Source organism: Schistocerca cancellata, chromosome 10 (genome assembly GCF_023864275.1).
Source record: "Schistocerca cancellata isolate TAMUIC-IGC-003103 chromosome 10, iqSchCanc2.1, whole genome shotgun sequence".
In the NCBI taxonomy this organism is placed as follows: Eukaryota; Metazoa; Arthropoda; class Insecta; order Orthoptera; family Acrididae; genus Schistocerca; species Schistocerca cancellata.
In genome coordinates, this window is record NC_064635.1 from 91,083,974 (window position 1) to 91,107,767 (window position 23,794).

General features: G+C 42.8%; 2 protein-coding genes across 2 annotated transcripts in view; one reads left to right on the forward strand and one right to left on the reverse strand.

Annotated features, from left to right (window-relative positions):
- LOC126106377 (cuticle protein 6.4-like) overlaps positions 1 to 23,794 on the reverse strand; it is a 182,107-nt gene that overhangs the window by 84,430 nt on the left and 73,883 nt on the right. The window lies entirely within an intron of this gene.
- LOC126106375 (lipase 3-like) overlaps positions 1 to 23,794 on the forward strand; it is a 64,500-nt gene that overhangs the window by 12,276 nt on the left and 28,430 nt on the right. The window contains exon 4 of the mRNA XM_049912640.1: positions 7,136 to 7,382. Within this exon, the coding sequence (XP_049768597.1) occupies positions 7,136 to 7,382 (247 nt within the window). The remainder of the gene's footprint in view (positions 1 to 7,135; positions 7,383 to 23,794) is intronic.

The window sequence follows — 23,794 nt, forward strand, 5'->3', positions numbered from 1 at the left end:
ATGGCATGAGCCCATCACCACATAGTGAAAGACGTCGCCCAATTTGTTGGTGTAGCAAAGTGGACTGTCAAAATGTCTAAAAGAAGCGGTCTACCACTCGAGGCCATAGCCTAACGACAGTGGTCGAAAAAGATCGTAATCGACATCGACTAGAGGCGAGGGCTGCATCTTGACACTGACAATAGGTTCTCAAGTCGACAGGGACTGGTGCTGTCAGTTTCCAAGTGAAAATAGTGAAAGGAACGACACATGACGTACATTTGGGGTGGGTTCCTCAAAAAATGTCGTTGCTCACCTTGGCCAACAATTCTGCACGTGTTCAGTGGGTCGAACATTACACAGACAGAACAGTAGCTCACTGGAGACATATACTCGTCATCTGACGAGTCGTGATTTGGCATTTTTTTCCAATGATACGAGGTGTCTACTGTATCGGTGCTGCAATGCATTTAACCCACAGCGTGCGTACAGCATAGTTCAGACAGGAGGCGATTCTGTAATGTTTTGGGGGTGTCCTTCATACCTTGGGCTCATTCATTCAAGTTACCATGACCACAAACCAGGATGTTGACTCAAGCATACTGGACGACCAAGTGTTCTCCATTCTTCTACATCTTCTTTATGTCGTGGACACTCCCTGTTGTATATGTAGTAAGTGAAGTGCACTATTACGTATTACACTGTAAGAAAAAAATTATCCAAATGGGACGTAAATCAGTGGATATGATGTACATACATAGCCAAACAAATGATTAAAATTTCATAAAATTTTCATCATTTATTTAAGTGAAATAACTTCACAAACTGAGCATGTCAGTAATGTGTTGGTACATCTATAGCCTTTACAGAAGGACTTATTTGGCTTGCAATTGATTGATAGAATTGCTGGATGTCCTCTCGAAGGATGTCGTGCTAAGTTCTGTCCAATTGGTGCTTTAGATCGAGAAAAATGCGGGACTGCTTGGAGGGCCATGTCCACAATGGTCCAAATGTTCTCAAGTGGGGAGACACCTGGCAACCTTGCTGACCACAGCAGGGTCTGGCAAGCACGAATACTTGAAACTCTCTCTGTATGTGGGCGAGCATTACCTTGCTGAAATGCAAGCCCTGGATGGCTTGCCATGGAGGGCAACAAACCTGAGCGTAGAATATCGTCGTGCTCTAAGCGTCCCATGGATAACAAGGGGCCCTGCTATAAAAAGAAATGGCACTGCAGATCGTCACTCCTGATTGTTGGGGCACATGGCAGCTGACAAAGAGATTGGTGTCCCACTGCTGTCCAGAGCGTCTTCAGACACATTTTCAGCCTGGAATATGACTGGAGTAGAATTGTTTTCAGTCGTGAGTCTACATTCTAACTGAGCCCCAATGACCAGCAAAGAAGTATCTGGAGACACCTTGGACAGTGGTGTGATACCAACCTGCCTGACACCTGCCATAAGGCCTGACAACGAGAAGTGATGGTCTGTGGCACCGTTTCTTTTGATATCAGGAACCCTTTGGTTGTCATCCATGGGCCCCTCTCAGCACAGCGATACGTGGACGATATTCTATGCCCCATTTTGTTGCCCTCCATAGCAAACCCTCCTGGTCTTACATTTCAGCAAGATAATGCCTGCTTGCACATGGCGAGAGTTTCTACTGCTGGTCTTCGTACTTGCCAAACCCTACCTCGGTCGGCAAGGTCGCCGGATCTCTTCACATTTGAGAACGTTTGGAGCCAACCACTCGGGATTTTGACGATCTAATGCGTTGGACAGAATTTCGCACGATATTCTGCTGGAGGACATCCAACAACTTCTGGGGTTAGGAACTTGCTTATCCTGTGTAAGATTTAGTAGTAAATAATAATAGTGATACTGTAACTGTTGGTTGGTAATATTTACTGACAAAATGCAAGCTAACGCTAGAGTGCGTACTTGGGCCATCCTGTGTGGCCGTTTTTTAGTACGACTTAAAAAGAGAGAGAGATTATGAATTGATCACCAATGCGTCGGTTCACGATTGTGTTCAGGAGACGTACGGATTGATTACGCGAAAGGGTTTTCTCAATTGATCTTTTGATCCGGATTGCCTTCACGCAACCAGAATCTTCAATGAAAATACCTAAGGGACCTATTTGAATATAAAAATGGAAATGAAAGCCAATTAGTGGAATTTCGTAAGAGAAAGATTAACCGATCGGAAGTTGAACACATTAGTGTTGTCCTAAATACAACCGAGACACCGGGATAAAGAGCGAACCTGTAACAAAGCTCATATACAATTTGAACATCATTTTTGGTTAGTGAAAGAAAGGAATAAGAAAATTACTGCATCGTAAAATATTAATATATTTTGAACAAATTGGCATTGAAGTTCTAGACATTGACAAATACACAGTAAATGCATGACTTACATCTGATATTTCTTTTGTACATGGCGCAGTCCAATAATCGCTGCTTTGTCAGTCCGTTCCTTCTTAAAATTAAATGTCCTTGCATGCACGTAAGTACATTGTATCCTCACCCGAGTTACCGAAATGTTTGTTCGTCGTTTCACATAGTTCTTACACAAAATAAAAATACAACTTGCTGCAATGCTATGTAGTACCTCTTAACATGTCGGCGACCAAAAGTACAAGGGTTAATGAAGTCCCTAGAATATTTCTTAACAAAAGATACATTGTTCTTTCTTCTGTTTCGCAGCTTCTTGCTATCAAGCGCTGCGGAAATGATTTTAAATATTGCGCCCAGCGGGTCACAGTGTTTCTTTAGAGTATTTAAACGCCGGACGCGCGTCTTGGTATAGGCCCACATTAAAAAAAAAGATATTTCGTCTCTTTACACTCGCGCTGTGATGCTTAGCATCTTTATGAACTAGATCTCGTTGGCTGTCCTTTTCTTTAATGACAAATATCTCATATGCAAAGTATCTGATAGCCAATATTACTACAAACTCTATAACTCAATGCCAAGGTGAATAACTGCTTGCATAAGGGCCAAAAGTGGACCAACGCATTATTGACTTGCTGAATTTCGGAAGATCTTTCTCTTGAATAAAGTATCAAATTTTTCAGAAATTGTGATCATTTGTTTGTCTGTACATACACATCACATCTACCGATTTCCGTCCCTTCACATTATTTCTCTGTTGTGAGTCGTTTTTTGTCTTACAGTGTAATTCATCCCAAATGTTTGTGGTATCAGAAAAATGTTTCCCTGCATTAGTTCCGCAAAGGTAGCCATTAAATGATACAATTGTGAAACACTCATCTGATGGGTCAGTACGAAATAAATAGCATTGATTAAGGGTATGTTACAAATTGGTGCTTAACTTTGATACAACTTGGTGCTTGCATTTAATGTCCTAAATCTAATACAGCTAAATCTACAGGGTGAAAAGTATTTAAACCGACAAACTGTGGGAGGTTGTAGGGGACATGAAAACAAATATTTTTCCCTAATGTCATTTTTTGCTATGAGGATTATTTAAACCGGTGGAGGCCGTATTACGCTCTTCAGTCGTTAGAGGCCATATGACGATCTTCAGTTGTTAGAGGGAGTATTACACTCCTCAGTTGTAGGCAACTGCTGTCCACCAGTGTAGTAGTGCATTCTCTCTGTTTACTAATGAAGCGACACACCTGGAGTGAGTACACTGATATGGTTGGTGCGTACTGCGTAGCGCACCACAACGGAGGAGCTGCACAGCGGGTTTATCAACAACAATATCCTAATCGCCGTATCCCGCACCATACGACCTTTGCTGCTGTGTACCAACGTCTGCGTGAGACCGGGTCATTTAGCAGATTACCTCGACAGGGACGCCGTCGCACGGTAAGAACGCTGCAATTTTAGGAAGCTGTCTTGCATCAAGTGGAGCGGGATCCTTCAATCAGCAGTCGTGCAATTGCACGTAACATGGAGACGAATCAGATGAATGTAAGAACAGTCCTTCGAGAGTAATTGTTACGTCCATTTCACTTAGAGCGTGTCCACAACCTGGAACCAGTTGATTATCCACCCAGAGCACAGTTTTTGCAGCGGTACCTGAAACAGTGTGAAATGCATCATACATTTCCAGCCTTTGTGTTGTTTACCGATGAAGCATCGTTCGGGCATGATGGAGTCTTCATCACGTACATTTCGCATCTTTGGAGTGAGGATAACTCATATGCCACAGTTACTGGCGCTCATCAAGTGCGGTTCTTCGTTAATGTGTGGGTCGGTGTTGTTGGGGACTGTTTAATTGGGCCGTATCTGATACGTAGACCATTAAATGGCAGGCACTACTACAATTTTCTCGCCAGAGCATTGCCAGAATTGCTGGAAGACGTCCCGCTCCCTACAAGACAACGCGTGTGGTTCCAACATGGCGGGGCGCCGGCACATTTCAGTTGTCGTGTGCATCGATTCCTGGACCGACAGTTCCCAGAAACGTGGATTGGCAGAGGTGGTCCTGTACCATGTCCTGCTCGATCCCCAGGTATGTCCCCTCTGGACTTTTTTGTGTGAGGAGAGATGCGCAACCTTGTTTACGCAACTCCTGTTGCATCAGAAGAGGATCTGGTTGCCCAGGTAGTAGCAGCAGCAGCAGCAGGAACAATTGCCCTTGTCAGACAGAACATGATCCGACAGTGTAACATTTGTTTACGTGTCAATTGTGGCATTTTTGAAAATATACTGTAATTGGGTTTTGTTAATGTGTTGTCTCTTGGTCATAAAAAATGGAAAAGTGTTTGTTGGTTTAATTAATTTGTCGCCAGAGAAATCTTCCTCTACCGATTTAAATACTTCTCATAGGAAAAAATGAAATTAGGGAAAAATATTTGTTTTGATGTCCCCTACAAGCTCCCAGAGTTTGTCGGTTTAAATACTTTTCACCCTGTATATATCTTTGCTGTCTGTTGGCAATCTGTAATATTGGCCTGTAACTGATAGTAATTCTGTAGGTACTCTGTCAATAGTCCTTGTTCTCCATAAATAGTAATTTCTAAGTTGGTAGGTGGTCTTCAGAGTACTGCACCGAGTTGACTGCTGGATCTGAAATGAACCTCCTAACAGCTGAATCGTTGCTCTGTCTGTGGGGCATCGTGTTTAGGAGTATGTCGCTGGGAGGATTTCAGTGCCTGCCAGTACAAGGAGGAGGCAATGTAGTCGGTGGTTGAGAGCACTCCCTATTGGCTCCCTGTCCATATTATCTGCGTTGACGTGCTGGAGGAAATGGTGCGGAAGCAGGAAGAGGTCTGTGTTTGTGCGTGTCACCTGGAGGCTGCTGCCCAGAACTGAGAGGTGCCAGACGAGTGTGTGGTGGTGGCCTTTTGCTGTACCTGTTGTGTACCTCCTCATTGGTACCCAACACTCCCGTTTTACCAGATGACAACAGCCATGTTCACAGAGCTGCATACGTCTATTACTCAGCAGGGTGTCACACTTCGGCTGTTTCCTCTGAATCACTCAAACTCAATCCCACAGAAAACTTTTGGGACTATTTGCGACAGCACATCAAATGTAGCAGTCCTCTACAAAATTGGTAGCACTAAGTGATTTAATCATCAGTGATTGACTTCATTTGGATGTGGTGCACCGGAAAAAACTTTAGGACCATCTTCCTCGCCAAATTGAGAACATTATAAAGGCTAGAGGGGGCGTTAGACGGTATTAGATAATGTTTGCAAGGTCTGACTAATTTTTCGCCCAATGTGCTTACGTGTGTCACCTCAAACGTAGAAAAGACACACGCTACAGTTTATGATCCACCTATTTAACTTGCTTATAATCTTGAACAGAATACTCGAAAAAGATGAAAGGGTTACAAAATTGTGTTCTACCCAATAACATTCACCTGGTGACATTTAGTTTTCAGCTCAGTATTCAAAGAGTAACAATATTTGCTATCAACCACTTTATACCACATTTAACTCTTAACTAATGAGATGACTTTTGTGTAACGTACACTACAAGTTGGGGTATCCGGAACCCTTATGTTTAAGTCTAAACTTAAGGCACCAATCGGTTGAAATTTTAATTTATATTACATTAATTTTTACATCTATTTAAATATTGTTTAAATATTTCTTGTTCATTTTATTACAGTAAATAAAATCCCTGCAGTCTTCTACTTTTAATCACACAAAATAGCACGTTATGTGGGGTAGAGTACACACAAAAACGAACTGTTAGAGAACTGAATTTTTCATTCTGAGAAATTGTAGAATCTCTGTAGACAGTGAATTTTCACATAAAACTAAATTCCAGGATTTAAAATTGCACATAAAAATTGCCGTTGATAGGTTGAAGAAGGAAATCTGCAGAATTGACACTCAATGCTTTGTTCTACATTTTTCTATATCACAATTCATAATATATTTGGGTTTAAGTAATACTTTACTTATTTCATTGGAGAAACAGAGAGGCCCCCATCACAACTGTCCAGATTCATCATCTTCTGAATGGATGTGATCACTAGTAATTGTAATATCGGCCGGCCGGTGTGGCCGAGCGGTTCTAGGAGCTTCAGTCTGGATCCGAGCGACCGCTACCGTCGCAGGTTCGAATCCTGCCTCGGGCATGGAGTGTGTGATGTCCTTAGGTTAGTTAGGTTTAATTAGTTCTAAGTCCTAGGGGACTGATGACCTCAGATGTTGTCCCATAGTGCTCAGAGCCATTTGAACCATTTGAATAGTAATATCGCTTTCTCGTTTCTTTCTTCATATGTATCATATCTTTCTCCATCCACCAACAAACAATTTCATCAAACTTAGGATCGTTAGAACTAACTCGTTCCTACGAGCACATTTTGTACAACACTGGAGAAAACATGTGCGTAGTTCATGGGGCGCAGTTAGGCGGATGCAAGACGTGTCAGCAACAAACAATGAAGGCAGCAGAACGTTCTAGAAGTAGCGATGTAAGGAAGATTGTGGGTGTGTGAGTGTGTGTGTGTGTGTGTGTGTGTGTGTGTGTGTGTGTGTGTGTGTGTGTGCGGGGGGGGGGGGGGGGAGGTGACTGACATTCGAGAGCGAGTTACAAAATTTTCGCGTGGTCTGATCGTTAATGGTCTCGTGAGTTAAGGATTAAGACACCTGAGGTACGAGTTAGGGGATTAGATATACCTCACCAGCAAGTGTAGCGTAATGGTTTGTGTGCTGCAGCTGGCACGAGATTGGCTACTACGACCTGCCCGCCATGATCGACTACATTCTGGAGCAGACCGGCCACTCGGACCTGTTCTACATCGGCCACTCGCAGGGCACCACCGTCTTCTACGTGATGGCCTCCACGCGCACCGACTACAACGACAAGATCCGCCTCATGTCCAGCCTGGCCCCCATCGGCTACGTCAGCCACATGACCAGCCCCGTCTTCCAGGTGCTCTCACTGTTCATCGACGAGCTGTCGGTAAGTCTCAGCGACCAGCTCTCTCTGAGATATAGCCTGGTGAACACAAGCCCCGCTCCTTCTGGCTGTATCAGTCACACGACCAGCCCAATGATCCAGGATTCTCGCCCTTCGTCACCCAACTGAGTTATCCTCCTCCTCAGTGACCAGCTCTCGGAAAGCAACGGCCTATCGAACTTGAATATCCAATAACTTAACACTGTGACAGTTACTTTCAATATACCATATATACAGTGTTATTACAAGTGATTGAAGCGATTTCACAGCTCTACAATAACTTTATTATTTGAGATATTTTCACAATGCTTTGCACACACATACAAAAACTAAAAAAGCTTTTTTAGTCATTCACAAATGTTCGATATGTGCCCCTTTAGTGATTCGGCAGACATCAAGCCGATAATCAAGTTCCTCCCACACTCGGCGCAGCATGTCCCCATCAATGAGTTCGAAAGCATCGTTGATGCGAGCTCGCAGTTCTGCCACGTTTCTTGGTAGAGGAGGTTTAAACACTGAATCTTTCACATAACCACACAGAAAGAAATCGCATGGGGTTAAGTTGGGAGAGCGTGGAGGCCATGATATGAATTGCTGATCATGATCTCCACCACGACCGATCCATCGGTTTTCCAATCTCCTGTTTAAGAAATGCCGAACATCATGATGGAAGTGCGGTGGAGCACCATCCTGTTGAAAGATGAAGTCGACGCTGTCGGTCTCCAGTTGTGGCATGAGCCAATTTTCCAGCATGTCCAGATACACGTGTCCTGTAACGTTTTTTTCGCAGAAGAAAAAGGGGCCGTAAACTTTAAACCGTGAGATTGCACAAAACACGTTAACTTTTGGTGAATTGCGAATTTGCTGCACGAATGCGTGAGGATTCTCTACCGCCCAGATTCGCACATTGTGTCTGTTCACTTCACCATTAAGAAAAAATGTTGCTTCATCACTGAAAACAAGTTTCGCACTGAACGCATCCTCTTCCATGAGCTGTTGCAACCGCGCCGAAAATTCAAAGCGTTTGACTTTGTCATCGGGTGTCAGGGCTTGTAGCAATTGTAAACGGTAAGGCTTCTGCTTTAGCCTTTTCCGTAAGATTTTCCAAACCATCGGCTGTGGTACGTTTAGCTCCCTGCTTGCTTTATTCGTCGACTTCCGCGGGATACGCGTGAAACTTGCCCGCACGCGTTCAACCGTTTCTTCGCTCACTGCAGGCCGACCCGTTGATTTCTCCTTACAGAGGCATCCAGAAGCTTTAAACTGCTCATACCATCGCCGAATGGAGTTAGCAGTTGGTGGATCTTTGTTGAACTTCGTCCTGAAGTGTCGTTGCACTGTTATGACTGACTGATGTGAGTGCATTTCAAGCACGACATACGCTTTCTCGGCTCCTGTCGCCATTTTGTCTCACTGCGCTCTCGAGCGCTCTGGCGGCAGAAACCTGAAGTGCGGCTTCAGCCGAACAAAACTTTATGAGTTTTTCTACGTATCTGTAGTGTGTCGTGACCATATGTCAATGAATGGAGCTACAGTGAATTTATGAAATCGCTTCAATCATTTGTAATAGCCCTGTACTTTTGATTCTCTACCCAAAGGAGTAAAGCGGGTGGGATAGTCGTGGTTCTCTTCATCCAAGTATCAGTAAAACTGGTAGTGGTGGAAAAAGGCTCCCAATTGGAAAGGATCGGCAAGTTGCCTTCCGGTAACTTTGTACACTTACAGAGCATTAGCAGGTATTTAAATGGTGAGAGTTGCAGTTCTCTGTGACAGGTGGAACTGCCACCAGAGTGCATTACTGTTGCACAGGTTAGTGTTGTTATGGCGTCTGGCAGGGCACGTAAGGTGTACAAACAGTCAGTTGTTGAGTGAAGTAGAAGCAGCATACTCGTGTGAGACAACGTTATCAGCATCTGACAAAATTTGAAAGGGGTCTTCATATGGCTGTGTGGTCGAACCATGAAATATTCAGATTTGTGGAGCATTCAGATATGATAGTGGCCTAAAGTTGGACAGCAAGGAAAATGAAGGCATGGAAAGTGGAGAGACAGGCAAAGTGTGCATGGAGAGAAAAGTGGCTATTGGGGTCGAGGGGGCTATAAGGTGCTAGCATGGCGCCACCAATGGTTTAACTTATTTTCCATGGATGGCCCAGTCACCTCATCAAGTCTGACCTGTTTACTGTGCCGCTCGTCAGAATTATAACAATTTTTGTGGATTTTAGTTATCCTGGTGTACTGTAAGTGGTCACTTCGTGTATTTATTGTGAAGAGAGCATGTCACTTTCACATTAAATTGTATTGAAAGTGTTATATTCGACTCCACAGTCTAATTTAGTTATTGAAAGTTCGATGATGCTATTAGTGGGTATATAGCTTTCGTATAATGTCGTCAGTTCTGGCAAAAGTGGCCATCAAGGCAATGGCTTTCTGGACACTTTTTGTGGGGGAAAATGTAAAAAAAAAAGCGGCCGAAAGGGGGGCTCCGTGGCGATGCTTACAGTAAGTCCTTGTAAGAGTGACCTAGAAGGGGCAAATAAAGGAGGAGAAGGAACAGAAAATAAAAAGATGGGAAAAGGAAATAAGCCGAAGAGAAGAAAGAGGAGTGGGGAGAGCAGGAAAACAAACCTTGGAAGAGCTTCTTTTGACGACAACGAGGAAGACACACAGTTTATGTACTGCGAAGAAATATTTCAGATTCAGGTGCGGAAGAGCAGTGGATTTAATACCAGTGGGCCCACGAATTCTGTACAGGAGGTGAAAAACACAGTTTTTATTTGTAAATTGTAAATGATTTAATTCGAATCATGTTTCACAATAAATTATATGTAGCTGTTTGTTAAGACAGTAATTTTTCCCTTATTTTTGAGTTCAAAATGGTCACTTTGTGAAAATTGAATTGCACAGAGTGCGCGAGGGCGCTCAACAAGTAACGAAAAAATTTTTTTCGTTGTTTTTCGGTTGAAAAATAAGGAGTTTGTTGTCGGACATCGTGGAATATTCAGTCCCTATAGTTTCGCGAAGTTTCGATAGATGGCGGCACTATACGTAGCCTCCAAAATGGGATCTGTAACGGTGGTGCGGTCATTATATTTCTTTTGGTGGAAAACCAGTGCAACCAGGTATTCATAGGAGGTTGCAGAATGTCTGGGGAGATCTTGCAGTGAACAAAATCACGGTGAGTCGTTGGGCGAGGCGTCTGTCATTATCGCAACAAGGTCACACGAACGTGTCCGATCTCCTGTGTGCAGGCCGACTGCGCACAGCTCTGGCTCCTGCACTGTTGAAACATGCGGACACCCACATTCGACGTGATCGACAGATCACAATGAAAGACCTCGCTGCTAAACTGGACATCTCTGTTGGCAGTGCTGAGACACTCGTCCATGGGTTGGGGAACCCACGGGGGTGTGGCAGCTGGACGATAAAGAGTAACGAAGGACCATCTGAACAGAATTGCTTGCGCGTTGAAAGGTTGATCGAACTATTTGCTGTCGAACGTCGTCACAGGCGATGAAACTTGGGTTCGTCACTTGTAAACGCAAACGAAACGGCAGTCCATGAAGTCAAGCCACACCAACACTCCTCCGAAGAAAAAGTTCGAAGCCGCCCTCTCAGCTGGTAAAGTGATGGCGACTGTCTCCTGGTACTCTGAAGGGGCTATTCTGTTTGATAGCCTCTCTCACGGTGCAGCGATCAACGTTGAAGTGTGTTGTGCTACTCTCAGAAGTCTGAAGTAACGACTTTAGCGCATTCGTCGCCACAAAAATACAAACGAACTTCTCCTTCGCCATGACTACACAAGGCCTCACATAAGTCTGCGCACTCGAGAGGAGCTCACAAAACTGCATTGGACTGTTTCTTCTCTTCCACCCCACAGCCCGAATCTCGCTCCTTCCCACTTCTATTTGTTTGGCACGCCGCGGGAACCCGTTCATGGATGACGGGGAGGTTACTGATGCAGCAAAACGTTGCCTCCGACGTCGACCAGGAGAGTGATACCATGCGGGCATACTGGCCGTCCAAGGTATCCCATACAACACAGATAATGTTGAAAAATTTGGTTTTGTAGCCAAAAATAAGAGAATAATATGGTTTCTTGGAATCCTGAATAAAACCAATTTACTTCCAGCAAAAAAAGTGTTGCTTTACTTATTCAAGGTCTGTCATAATTAATTTGCTCCTAAGGTATGATATTATACTTGAAAAGTTACAAATTATAATCACATCCGGAGCGAGCATAAGTGGAATGACCACATGAAACAAATAGTAGCAAAAACAGATGTCAGACTGAGATTCACAGGAAGAATCGTAAGGGAATGTTACTCATCCACTAAAGAATTGGTTTGGATGGCGCTTGATCGAGCGATTCCTGTGTATTGTTCATCAGTCTGGGATCTTTACTGGGTAGGACTGACAGAAGAGTTCGGTCAACGCGAGAGCGCTACAGATATGCCCAACAAGTACCGGTGGCAGACGCTACAAGAGAGGCGCTCTGCATCAGGAAGAGGTTTACTATTGAAATTTTGAGACAGTACTTTTCGTAAAGAGTCGGACGAAATATTACTCCCTCCCAGATACATCTAGCGAAATGACCACGATGAAAAAATTCGAGAAGTTAGAAGTAATACAGAGGCTTACCAATAATCATCCTTCTCACGCACCTTTCGCGATTGCTACGGGAAATGGAGGATCATTTTAAATTTCCTTTACTTTACGTCTATGGTCACAAGGTATTTCATCAGACTACCGATTTCGGTCTATAATGACCATCTTCACATTTGTTTCATTAAAACATGTCCTAATGTACTAACGATATCGGTAGCCTGATGACAAAAAATTTCTGACCAAAGACAAAAAGCAAAGGAAATTTATACTATAATCGGGTCACTGTTTTATTCGCGCCTTAACGCAGCTTACGAGATTGGGGGATCAGTTAGTGGTAAGTGAAGTACCCTCCTCCACGCACCGTCAAGTGGGTTGCGGTTTATTGATGTGGGTGTAGATTTCTATGTATATCCTTCTATTGCTAGCTTTAAAAAAAAGGAATAGGTTAGCCTGGCCACTTTGCCCAGCTGTCCCCTACTCGCTGTCAGTGTCCCGGTCAACCATATCTGATCACCACAAGCGAGCACCACAACGTTGTGCACAGCACACACATCGTAGCCCCTCACATCTCTGCCTTACTGCAACATTCTGTGTTATCCAGCAGCTATCGTGGTGGACATAGCTGAGTGGTCAGCGTGACGGATTGCCATCCCGGGTTCGATTCCCAGGTGGGTAGGGGATTTTCCCCGCTCAGGGACTGGGTGTTGTGCTGTCTTCATCATTTCATCCCCATCCGGATCGCAGGTCACCCATTGTGTAATAAGACCTGCACCAAGGCGGCTAGACCTGCCCCACAAGGGGCCTCCTGGCCAATGACGCCAAACGCTCATTTCCATTTCCATTGTTCAGCAGCCGGACAAGAGAATTACTGTCCCATGCGCCATTAACACCACAACAGAAATGGCTGCGTTTGGGGTGGTGCCTTCACTGCGAAGCGTGGGCTGCTGATGAATGGTGTCGCTCCGTGTCCAGTGATGGATTGCGGTTCTGGACTACTCTGGATGACCAGTGACCACCATCGGTGTATATGACGAGGATCTGGGCAGAGGTTCCATTCTTCCAACGTTTTGGGGAGGCACAGTGGTTTTACTCCCAGTGTCATGCTTTGGAGAGGCATCGGACAATGACGTCAGATCGTGGCTGGCTGTGACTCAGGGAACACTGAAAACACAACAGTACGTCAGGGACATCGTGCGTCCTCATGTGTCACGTCTTGTGCGTGTTGCTGTTCTTTGTAACATCACGGTGTCATTTTTCAACATGACAAAGCTCGTCCGCGCATGGCACGTATCTGTATGGACGGTCTACGCGATGTTGAGGTACTCCGAGACCTGTCCTCGACAGAACGTGCGAGCGACCAGCTCAGACGTTAGTTAGCTCCTCTCCTGTGCCAGTACGTGTCTAGGATTTGAGCGACCAGTTACAGATGATGGTCAGCTTGCTTCAGGAGGGGATCCAAAGGCTTGCTGAAACCCTTCCCATCAGAATCAGTTACTGCATCTAAACCAGAACGGTGCAACATCGTATTGATAACTGGTCTCAGACTGACAAGTTCTTTGTAGATTTCATTCTATTTTGTAATCACTGAAATAACGTCACATACTTTCAAGATTCATTTCGTTTCCTCCTCCCTTTTACGGGTGCTTGGCTTTTCTGTCAGCCAGTGTACTAACTTCACTCATTAAAACAGACAGGACTCCAAAATAGTTTTGTGTTTGTATGCGTGTTTGTGTGTGTAACCGTGCATTTGTGCATGTGTGAGTGAGTGGGATAACCAAAATTAATTGTACTCTTATCGCAAGGTTCTAGAGCGGATTGCATATAGCTGTATAGACGCGAATAAGCAGCAGCAGCAGATGCGCCAGCCAATAGCATCATTTGCCCACTCGTACCTGTCACTCATGCTTGTGAATGAACGAATGAAATCGGTTTTTATGTTCGAGAATCGATTACTCCCAACAGGGAGATTTCTTTTTTAAAGCATGTCACGGTCACCTTTGATTTTGAAACTATTTAGTCGTAACATTCACTGTGGTAGTTTCACCTGTGTGGCCGATGTCAAATACTGCCAAAATTGTTCGTCAGCAAATATCAAAACGAGGAAAGATATCTAACATGCATGTATGTTATCACCACGTTGTAATAATTCGGTACTAAATGTAATGTTTTGAAATAGTTCGAGAAACTTTACACAGATATTAATGTAAATTATAACGGATGGTTACTTTGTTTCCTTTTGTTTTGTAGCTGGGGTGACTGTTAAAATTTCCTTCGCTGCTGATGAAGTAAAATTGTGTTTCCATGCTTGTAGAATGTTATGCATGCACTCTAACAAAAAATGCCGACTTATTTTTGAACGTTTTCACACTATACTAAAGTACAACGTTTCACAAATATATCAAGTCTGACAAACTTAAAACTTCCCAGCAATTTATGTCTTTTAAGAATGGCGTTTCTTCACAGGTATTATTAGACTCGCAAATTTTGATGTAACACAATTACAAACTCTTACTTGATGTACGTAGTATTACACTCTGGTGACCAGCATAATCAATATGCATAGACTTATTATGCAGAGTCATGAAATACATGATGTCTTCATCTGAAAAATCGATAGATTTATAATTATAACAATACTGAATTGGTATTTCTAATTACAGATGCAATTAATAAATCATTGATTTCACTAACATTTGTGTTACATGTATCATTATACAGTTATATTTAGTGCAAAAGACAATGTGTTCAGTGCAAAAGACATTGTCACAAACTGCTACTGAAAGAGACAATTTAACTATATTTTCAATACATTCGACTTCAGTTCTTACCTTTTCGATCAAACATTATTTGAATTGTAATGAACTGCGACATATTCATAGGTAAACAACATAATATGCAAACAGGCAAAAAAGTAGACTTTTGTATTTCGTAGTAATGCAAAATGAAGATCGTGTAGTTTCACAGCTAATTTAGCGATCTCTTCGTTACAGTGTGTGTCCTGGTCTGTTACTGCAGAACTTGAATGTGCTGGGCACATAACGCCGTTGTCATCTTTTACACAAGTAACATCACACCAGTACACATGTACACTGACGCCTGATTTGCCATTAATACAGTATAGTGTGCAGTGGTCCGATGTTATCTATGTAAAAGATGACATCAGCGTAATACACGCAGCAAATATGATGACGACATATTGGTTCCTGTTTCAGACACAAAAATTTCGATTAATCCGCTTGACAATAGCAAAATGGCCGATATTACAATAGTGGAGTTTATGAATAAATTGTTTTACAGTCAAAAGTGATCATGACGTCCGTTAAAAAACTGTAACTGCCAGCCACCAAATGTTACTACGGAGGTATCTAAGGAAGTGTAGCGTATATGAAAAGTGCACTTGGTGCAAACTCCCTATTGGACCAATTCTCCAGTATTACCTGTACGAACAATTTGGAGGCACAACTAATTCAGATATTTAGTCTGTACGGTACTTTTATGAACATATTTGGGGATCTTAAAGCAAATCTTCGCAAGATACACGACTCAGTTTTCTTGTAGCGTTAGTGATGTTTAAAGAATCGATATCAGAGACTGACTGTGACAATGTTTTGTTACCTCTATTTCACGCGGAGGGTACACAAGATCAAGATAAGATAAGTTAGGGTGGTAGAAGGGTCATGTGGTCAGTCACGTTCATCGCGGTCCGTTCATAAGTGGAGAACCCCCCCCCCCCCCCCGCCTTACACTGTAGACCGTTTATGTAGACTTAATTTTTATAAGAGTAATACGTAGAAACACAGATATAAAGACTGGAGAGGCACTGGAATGGTTCAAATAGAGTTTGGCAAAGGTACCACTGACGTATGTTTGATTTTGTACCCAGTAATGAAACAAAACATTAAGCAAATGCAAGGTTTTTAGTGGAATTCGTAGACCTAGGGAAAGTATTCGTCTGTGTCAGTGCCTTGAAACACATGGGGATAAAGTTATGAGACGAACGACTAATTCAAATAATGACGAAAACATACTTGAAACAACAAAAGTGATGATTGAGACAGATTAAGTGATGATAAGAAGTATATCAGATATGCTTGGATGTTATTACCGCTGTAATCTATGTCTTATCTTGAAGAAGCAATCAAACAAAACAATTTCAGAATCAAAATGAGCGCTCAAGGGTAACAAATATAAGCGTTAATGTTTATACAATGACATAGCATTTTTTGGAAAAAAGTAAGTTAAGAATATCTGCTGCGTGCAACAGATTCCGTGGAAAGCATTGAACATGGGGATGAAATTAAGCTGAAATGAGCGCAGAATGGAAGAAATGCAAGAATACATTAATCCTTTAAGAAACCCTTTAGTGACCAGGAATAGAGAAACAACAAAAGGAATACGTGACAAGTTCAGTTGCATGTGAAAATGACACGTAGACCATGAAACATCAGGAGAAGGGCAAAATGAAAGTATTTGGAAAATAGTACTTAAAGAAGAATGATAGAAAGCGAGTGGATAAAAAGCGAAATGAAGAGATAGTAGAATATTCATGAAAAGAGGATGCAACAAAGTGAGTAATCTGATAAAGTGTCCAGGTATATTGCAGGTAATCAGCAGAAGAGAATATCTAAGGCCACATTTAAAGACTAGGGCAAATAGCATTACGGTCAACTGGAATGTATCGGAAAAAGTAATTGAGACACTGCATAGAGAGGAAAATTCATAAACGTACAGAAATCACGAAGGGAAACAGACAGGACCCAAGTTTAGGACAATTTCTATTCATCACTCATATGAAACAGCCAGCGCTGGTACTTACGGAGTGAGTGCACATCTTGTAATTAACCCTTCTCAATAATTTTTCCAGAGAATCTCTTAGTTTCGAAAAAGTACACAATAAATATACTCAGTTATGTACATCAAAAGAAATAACACCAGCTTCAGATCCCAACTGAAGCGTACGAGCCGGCCGAAGTGGCCGTGCGATTCTAGGCGATACAGTCTGGAACCGCGAGACCGCTACGGTTGCAGGTTCGAATCCTGCCTCGGTCATGGATGTTTGTGATGTCCTTAGGTTAGTGAGGTTTAAGAAGTTCTAAGCTCTAGGGGACTGATGACCTCAGAAGTTGAGTCCATAGTGCTCAGAGCCATTTGAACCATTTGAAGCGTATGATGAGACGCCAGTATAGTGGGCAGAATGATGCAATTTTTTCTTATATTCAGTGATGCAAATATCAAACGGAAGGAACGTATTACCGAAATTCTCGAAGACTACGTTGAGAAATTTTACCTTTTTATGTCTTATAGTTTCATAAACAAATAAATCGACATCTAAAAGTATTTTTCGGAACTCATCACTTAGGACGAACTAACTGCATAAAAGTGAACATTCAGAGTAGTATATAGTGTTCACTCGCTGTAACCTTGTAGGCGTCTCTTCAAGGAGTTAGGCATTCTAAACATAGCTTCCAATACATACACTAGCGGAAAAGAAATCGCAGCTCCAAAAATAATTAATGTAGAGTAATGTAATTTTGGGAATACATTTGCCTAGGCAACATATTTGCGTCATTAACATAGCAAGATCATACGGGGTGTTTAAAAAATGACCGGTATATTTGAAACGGCCATAAAAACTAAACGAGCAGCGATAGAAATACACCGTTTGTTGCAATATGCTTGGGACAACAGTACATTTTCAGGCAGACAAACTTTCGAAATTACAGTAGTTACAATTTTCAACAACAGATGGCGCTGCGGTCTGGGAAACTCTATAGTACGATATTTTCCACGTATCCACCATGCGTAGCAATAATATGGCGTAGTCTCTGAATGAAATTACCCGAAACCTTTGGCAACGTGTCTGGCGGAATGGCTTCACATGCAGATGAGATGTACTGCTTCAGCTGTTCAATTGTTTCTGGATTCTGGCGGTACACCTGGTCTTTCAAGTGTCCCCACAGAAAGAAGTCACAGGGGTTCATGTCTGGCGAATAGGGAGGCCAATCCACGCCGCCTCCTGTATGTTTCGGATAGCCCAAAGCAATCACACGATCATCGAAATATTCATTCAGGAAATTAAAGACGTCGGCCGTGCGATGTGGCCGGGCGCCATCTTGCATAAACCACGAGGTGTTCGCAGTGTCGTCTAAGGCAGTTTGTACCGCCACAAATTCACGAAGAATGTCCAGATAGCGTGATGCAGTAATCGTTTCGGATCTGAAAAATGGGCCAATGATTCCTTTGGAAGAAATGGCGGCCCAGACCAGTACTTTTTGAGGATGCAGGGACGATGGGACTGCAACATGGGGCTTTTCAGTTCCCCATATGCGCCAGTTCTGTTTATTGACGAAGCCGTCGAGGTAAAAATAAGCTTCGTCAGTAAACCAAATGCTGCCCACATGCATATCGCCGTCATCAGTCCTGTGCACTATATCGTTAGCGAATGTCTCTCGTGCAGCAATGGTAGCGGCGCTGAGGGGTTGCCGCATTTGAATTTTGTATAGATAGAGGTGTAAACTCTGGCGCATGAGACCATACGTGGACGTTGGCGTCATTTGGACCGCAGCTGCAACACGGCGAACGGAAACTCGAGGCCGCTGTTGGATCACCTGCTGCACTAGCTGCGCGTTGCCCTCTGTGGTTGCCGTACGCGGTCGCCCTACCTTTCCAGCACGTTCATCCGTCACGTTCCCAGTCCGTTGAAATTTTTCAAACAGATCCTTTATTGTATCGCTTTTCGGTCCTTTGGTTACATTAAACCTCCGTTGAAAACTTCGTCTTGTTGCAACAACACTGTGTTCTAGGCGGTGGAATTACAACACCAGAAAAATCCTCTGTTCTAAGGAATAAACCATGTTGTCTACAGCACACTTGCACGTTGTGAACAGCACACGCTTACAGCAGAAAGACGACGTACAGAATGGCGCACCCACAGACTGCATTGTCTTCTATATCTTTCACATCACTTGCAGCGCCATCTGTTGTTGAAAATTGTAACTACTGTAATTTCGAAAGTTTGTCCGCCTGAAAATGTACTGTTGTCCCAAGCATATTGCAACAAACGGTGTAGTTCTATCGCTGCTCGTTTAGTTTTTATTGCCGTTTCAAATATACCGGTCATTTTTGAAACACCCTGTAAATTAATGTAAGCGCGAGATAAGAAATTGCAAATGTGAAATGCTGGTACATTAACAACCGGTGTAATGTGTTGTACAGGTGCCGGTTATCAGTCTGAGAGATGGAGTTCCATGCTTATGGCACTGGATCGATCAATAAAGGGACCGTTAATGCTGGTTGTGGATGATGTTGGAGTTGTCTTCTGATGATGTCTCATATATTGCCGGCCGCGGTGGTCTAGCGGTTCTAGGCGCTCAGTCCGGAACCGCGCGACTGCTACGGTCGCAGGTTCGAATCCTGCCTCGGGCATGGATGTGTGTGATGTCCTTAGGTTAGTTAGGTTTAAGTAGTTCTAAGTTCTATGGGACTGATGACCACAGCTGTTAAGTCCCATAGTGCTCAGAGCCATTTTTTTTGTCTCATATATTCTCGATTGGAGATAGATCAGGTGATCGAGCAGGTCAAGACAACATGTCCACACTCTGCAGAGCATATTGGGTTACAACAGCGGTAAGTGGGCGAGCGTTATCCTGTTGGAAAACATCCCCTCGAATGCTGTTCATGAATGGCAGCACAACAGATCGAATCAGCAGGCTGAAGTACAAATTTGTAGTCTGTGTGCGTGGGATAACCACGAGTGTGCTCCCGCTGTCATACGAAATCGCACCCTAGACCATAACTCCAGGTGTGGGACCAGTGTGTCTAGCACGCGAACAGGTTGGTTGCAGGACCTCAACTGCGTTTCTTCTAACCAACACACGGCTATTACTGGCGCTGAGGCACAACCAGCTCTCACCAGAAAACACAAGAGACCTCCAGCCTGTCCTCCACGAGCTCTCGCTTGACACCACTGAAGTAGCACACGGTGGTAGTTTGGGGTCAGTGGAGTGAACATAACACACCCTGTGGAATGCGCGCTACGGGGCATCTGGCTTGCATCTGTCCTTGAAGTAACCGCTTAGTAACAGTTCGTTGTGTCACTGTGGTGCAGAAACTGCTGCTCATGTTGCTGCTGCAGATGCTGTACAATGAGCCAGAACCATACGCTGAACACGACAGTTTTCCCTCTCGGTAGTGCTGAGTGGCTGACGGAACCCGGTCTTCTTGTGACTGCACATTTCCGTGACCACCGCTGTCAGCAATCATGTACAGTGGCTACATTTGTGCCAAGTCTTTCTGTAATATCACAGAAGGAACATCCATCTTCTCGTAGCCCTATAACATGATATGTTCCTAATGTTGTCTTTGTCGCCTTTAAGGCATTCTTCTCCAACATCATCTCACCACGTCCAAACAAAGGTAATTAACTCTCATGACCGTTACGGCCTGTTTTTAAAGCGAACCTGAGCTCCATCCTCACAGTGCTGCTTTAGCGTGACTGGCGCGAAACTTGAATAGACATTATCTTTCAGATATAAAAGCACCTCCGCCAACTTTCGTTAATGCTGCACAACTCCATATTCATTTTGTGATTTATATTCGCCAATGAAATTTATCAAAAAATAATGTACAGGGTGTCCCACTCAAACCTCCCTGATTTCAAGGACCCAGGAGAGAAAAACTACAGTAGATACGAAAGTGAAAAATGCACCACATTGTAGAGATCTGAAAGAATTTATATTCTCGCGTCAGAAGTGCCAAGTATTGTCACCAGAGTGAAGCATGGTCGCATGAACTGAAACTGGCGACTCCACAGTAGCAAGCGCAAGCAGTAGTGTGGTTAGCAGTAACAAAATCGCCGATTATAGTGCAAAGAAATTATCGTCGTGTGTATGAATGTGATCCACCTGATGTGAAAACAATTAAGGAATGGCACAGCAAGTTTCTGGCAACAGGAATTGTCCTGAAACATTCTGGCGGTGCGTGTTACGGAGTTTCAGAAGAGACAGTGGAGGACATCAGACAAACGTTTCTCAGAAGCCCACTTAAGTCAACTCGTCAAGCATCTGCGAAACTTAATGTACCTCAGTCAACATTGTCTCGTGTAGTTCACCAGCGTCTTCGTATGTGTGCTTACAAAGTGCAAATTCTGCAACATCTGACACTGAACGACAAACCACACGGATGTGCTACAGCATATTGATGTGGATGCCAGCTTCCTGGAAAGACGTTTATACTCAGATGAGGCAAGCTTTCATCTGTCAGGAAGGGTTAATAGGCATAATGTTCGGATTTGGGGTTCGGAATATCCGCACGTTGTCATTGAACATGTTCGTGATAGCCCTAAACTAAACGTCTGGTGTGGCCTAATGCACGACAGGATTGTTGTACCATTCTTCTTTGTGGAACAAACAGTGAATGGGTCAGTGTATCTGGACATGTTGGAGCAGTTTGTGTACCCTCAGATATAAGACTTGAGACCTAACATCATTTTTCAACGAGGTGGAGCTCCTCGGCATTGGTCATCAGCTGTTCGCAAGCTCCTGTGTAGGAAATTTCCCAGTCATTGGATCGGACGCAGAAGACCCATTGCCTGGCCACCACGTTCACCCGACATTACGCCGCTTGATGTGGCAGTTTGTGAAGGACCGCGTGTATGCGACCAAAGGGAACGATATTCCTACATTGCGACATTGTATCACTAATGTGATTGCAACAATAACAGAGGAACAAAGAACATGACAAGAAATTGAATGTAAACTCTATATTCTTCGTGCTACAAATGGTTCACACGTAGAGGTGTATTGATGATAAATAAATAAATTCTATGAGATGCTCTACAATTTGGTGCAATCTTTGTCGTATCTACTGTGTTTTTTTTCCTGGGTCTTTGAAATCAGGGAGGTTTGAGTCGGACACCTTGCATAGGAATTTGGAGAGAATAGTAATATCTCCAGCTATAACATGCGAAGACTGACTTTAGTTACTCATCAATGAAGCTGTAACATGTTCTGAAAGTTGTTCGATATTATTGTCAGAAACATTCGTGTTTTTGCCTGTGGGGGCATTAATAAATTTCTCATATTCTTTAGTTTCAGAATATCTTAATTCTTTGCTTTGTAACTCCATTTACCTTTTTTATCTGTTTCCAATATCACATCCCGATGCTCACTACATAGTTTCTATCAGTTTTTCATTAAGACCCGAATTTCTGACACGTTGTCGTGGTTGTCCGTTTATCGGATTGGAACAAGAGTTGAACTGATTGGAATTAGTCTTGAAATAATGATATAAGATAAACATCAACAGAAGCAAAACAAGGATAACGGAATGTAACTGAATTAAGTCAGGTCATGTTGAGGAGATTAGGTTAGGAAACGAGATACTAAAAGTAGTAGATTGGTTTGCTATTTGGGCAGCAAAATAACTGGTGATGGCCGAAGTAGGAAGGGTATAAAATGTATACGGCAATGGCAAGTCAAAATTTGCCAACGTCTAATTTAGTTTTAAGTGTTATTAATTCTTTACTGAAGGCATTTTCTTGGAGTATAGCAATCTGTGGAATTGAGACATGGACGAGAAAAAGTTTAGACAAGAACGGAATAGAGGCTTCTTAAATGTGGTGCCACAGAAGAATGCTGAAGATTAGCTGCATATTTCACGTCGCTAATGAGGAGGTGCTGAATAGAACTGGGAGACATGAAATTTGTGGCGCAAATTGACTAAAAGAAGCGATCAGTTGATAGAACACATCCTGGAACATCGAGGAATCACCAGTTTAGGAGGGAAGTGTGGGAGTCGGTGGATGGGAACAGTCGTAGAGGGAGATCAAGGAATGAATACAGTAGGCGATTCTGAAGTGTGTAGATTGCACTAATTATTCGGAGATGAAGAAGCTTGGACAGGATAGAGTAACAAGGAGAGGTGCATCAAACCAGTCTTCGGAGTGAAAATGATGCTCCATATGTAAATATTATCGTTTTTTTCCCTTCAGTTCAATAACAATCTTTCTTTTCGAATGTGTCATTGATTATAGCAGTACAACACTGAAAGATGTTGGCATTATAACTCTCACTTACTATGAGGTTTCTGGGATGTTTGAAATGTTTAACGCTGACCACATTATACATTTATTATGTTATTTCTAATAATGTCAATACCTGTTTTTCCATATTAATTTCCATACCACTTTCTCTGCCAGTATGTAGTCACAAAAGTAGTTGATTATTTGGGCAATGACATATGATGGCGGTAGTTAAGAAAATTTTAAACCTAGACTGAAATTATTTCTAAGGACAACTACTTCTGTTTCACATAGAACTTTTATTTAAAGCTAGTAGTGTATGTAGCTGAAGAGAGTAAGATATTTTTGATGCTAAATTTAGATCTGTTTCACTAGAATCTTGCTGCTTTCAAAGGCTAATGCAGTCATTTTTTTCAATTTAAGACACTGCACTTCTTGTAGAGGCTTAGAGGGACAAAGTATTTCTATGTAAACAAGACACAAACTGCTACTCATAACATAAAAAAATATAAAAATAATGACTAGAAAAAATTCTGGAAAGCTATATTTGGAGCACAGACCGGCATATGTATGAAAAGTCAACAACGAGGAAGACAAAACTGAAAGGATTAGAAGCCACTGAAGATCGTATAGGTAGATAGAATAAGAAATGGAGAAATTTTGCAACGAACCAATGAAAAAAAATCCTAGTAAAGAATATTGTTAATATTGTTTCGGCATGTATTGCAGCCAGTGTCATTGTTTAAAGCTGTAGGCGAAGGTACGGTAGAAGGTCTTAATTGCTGGAG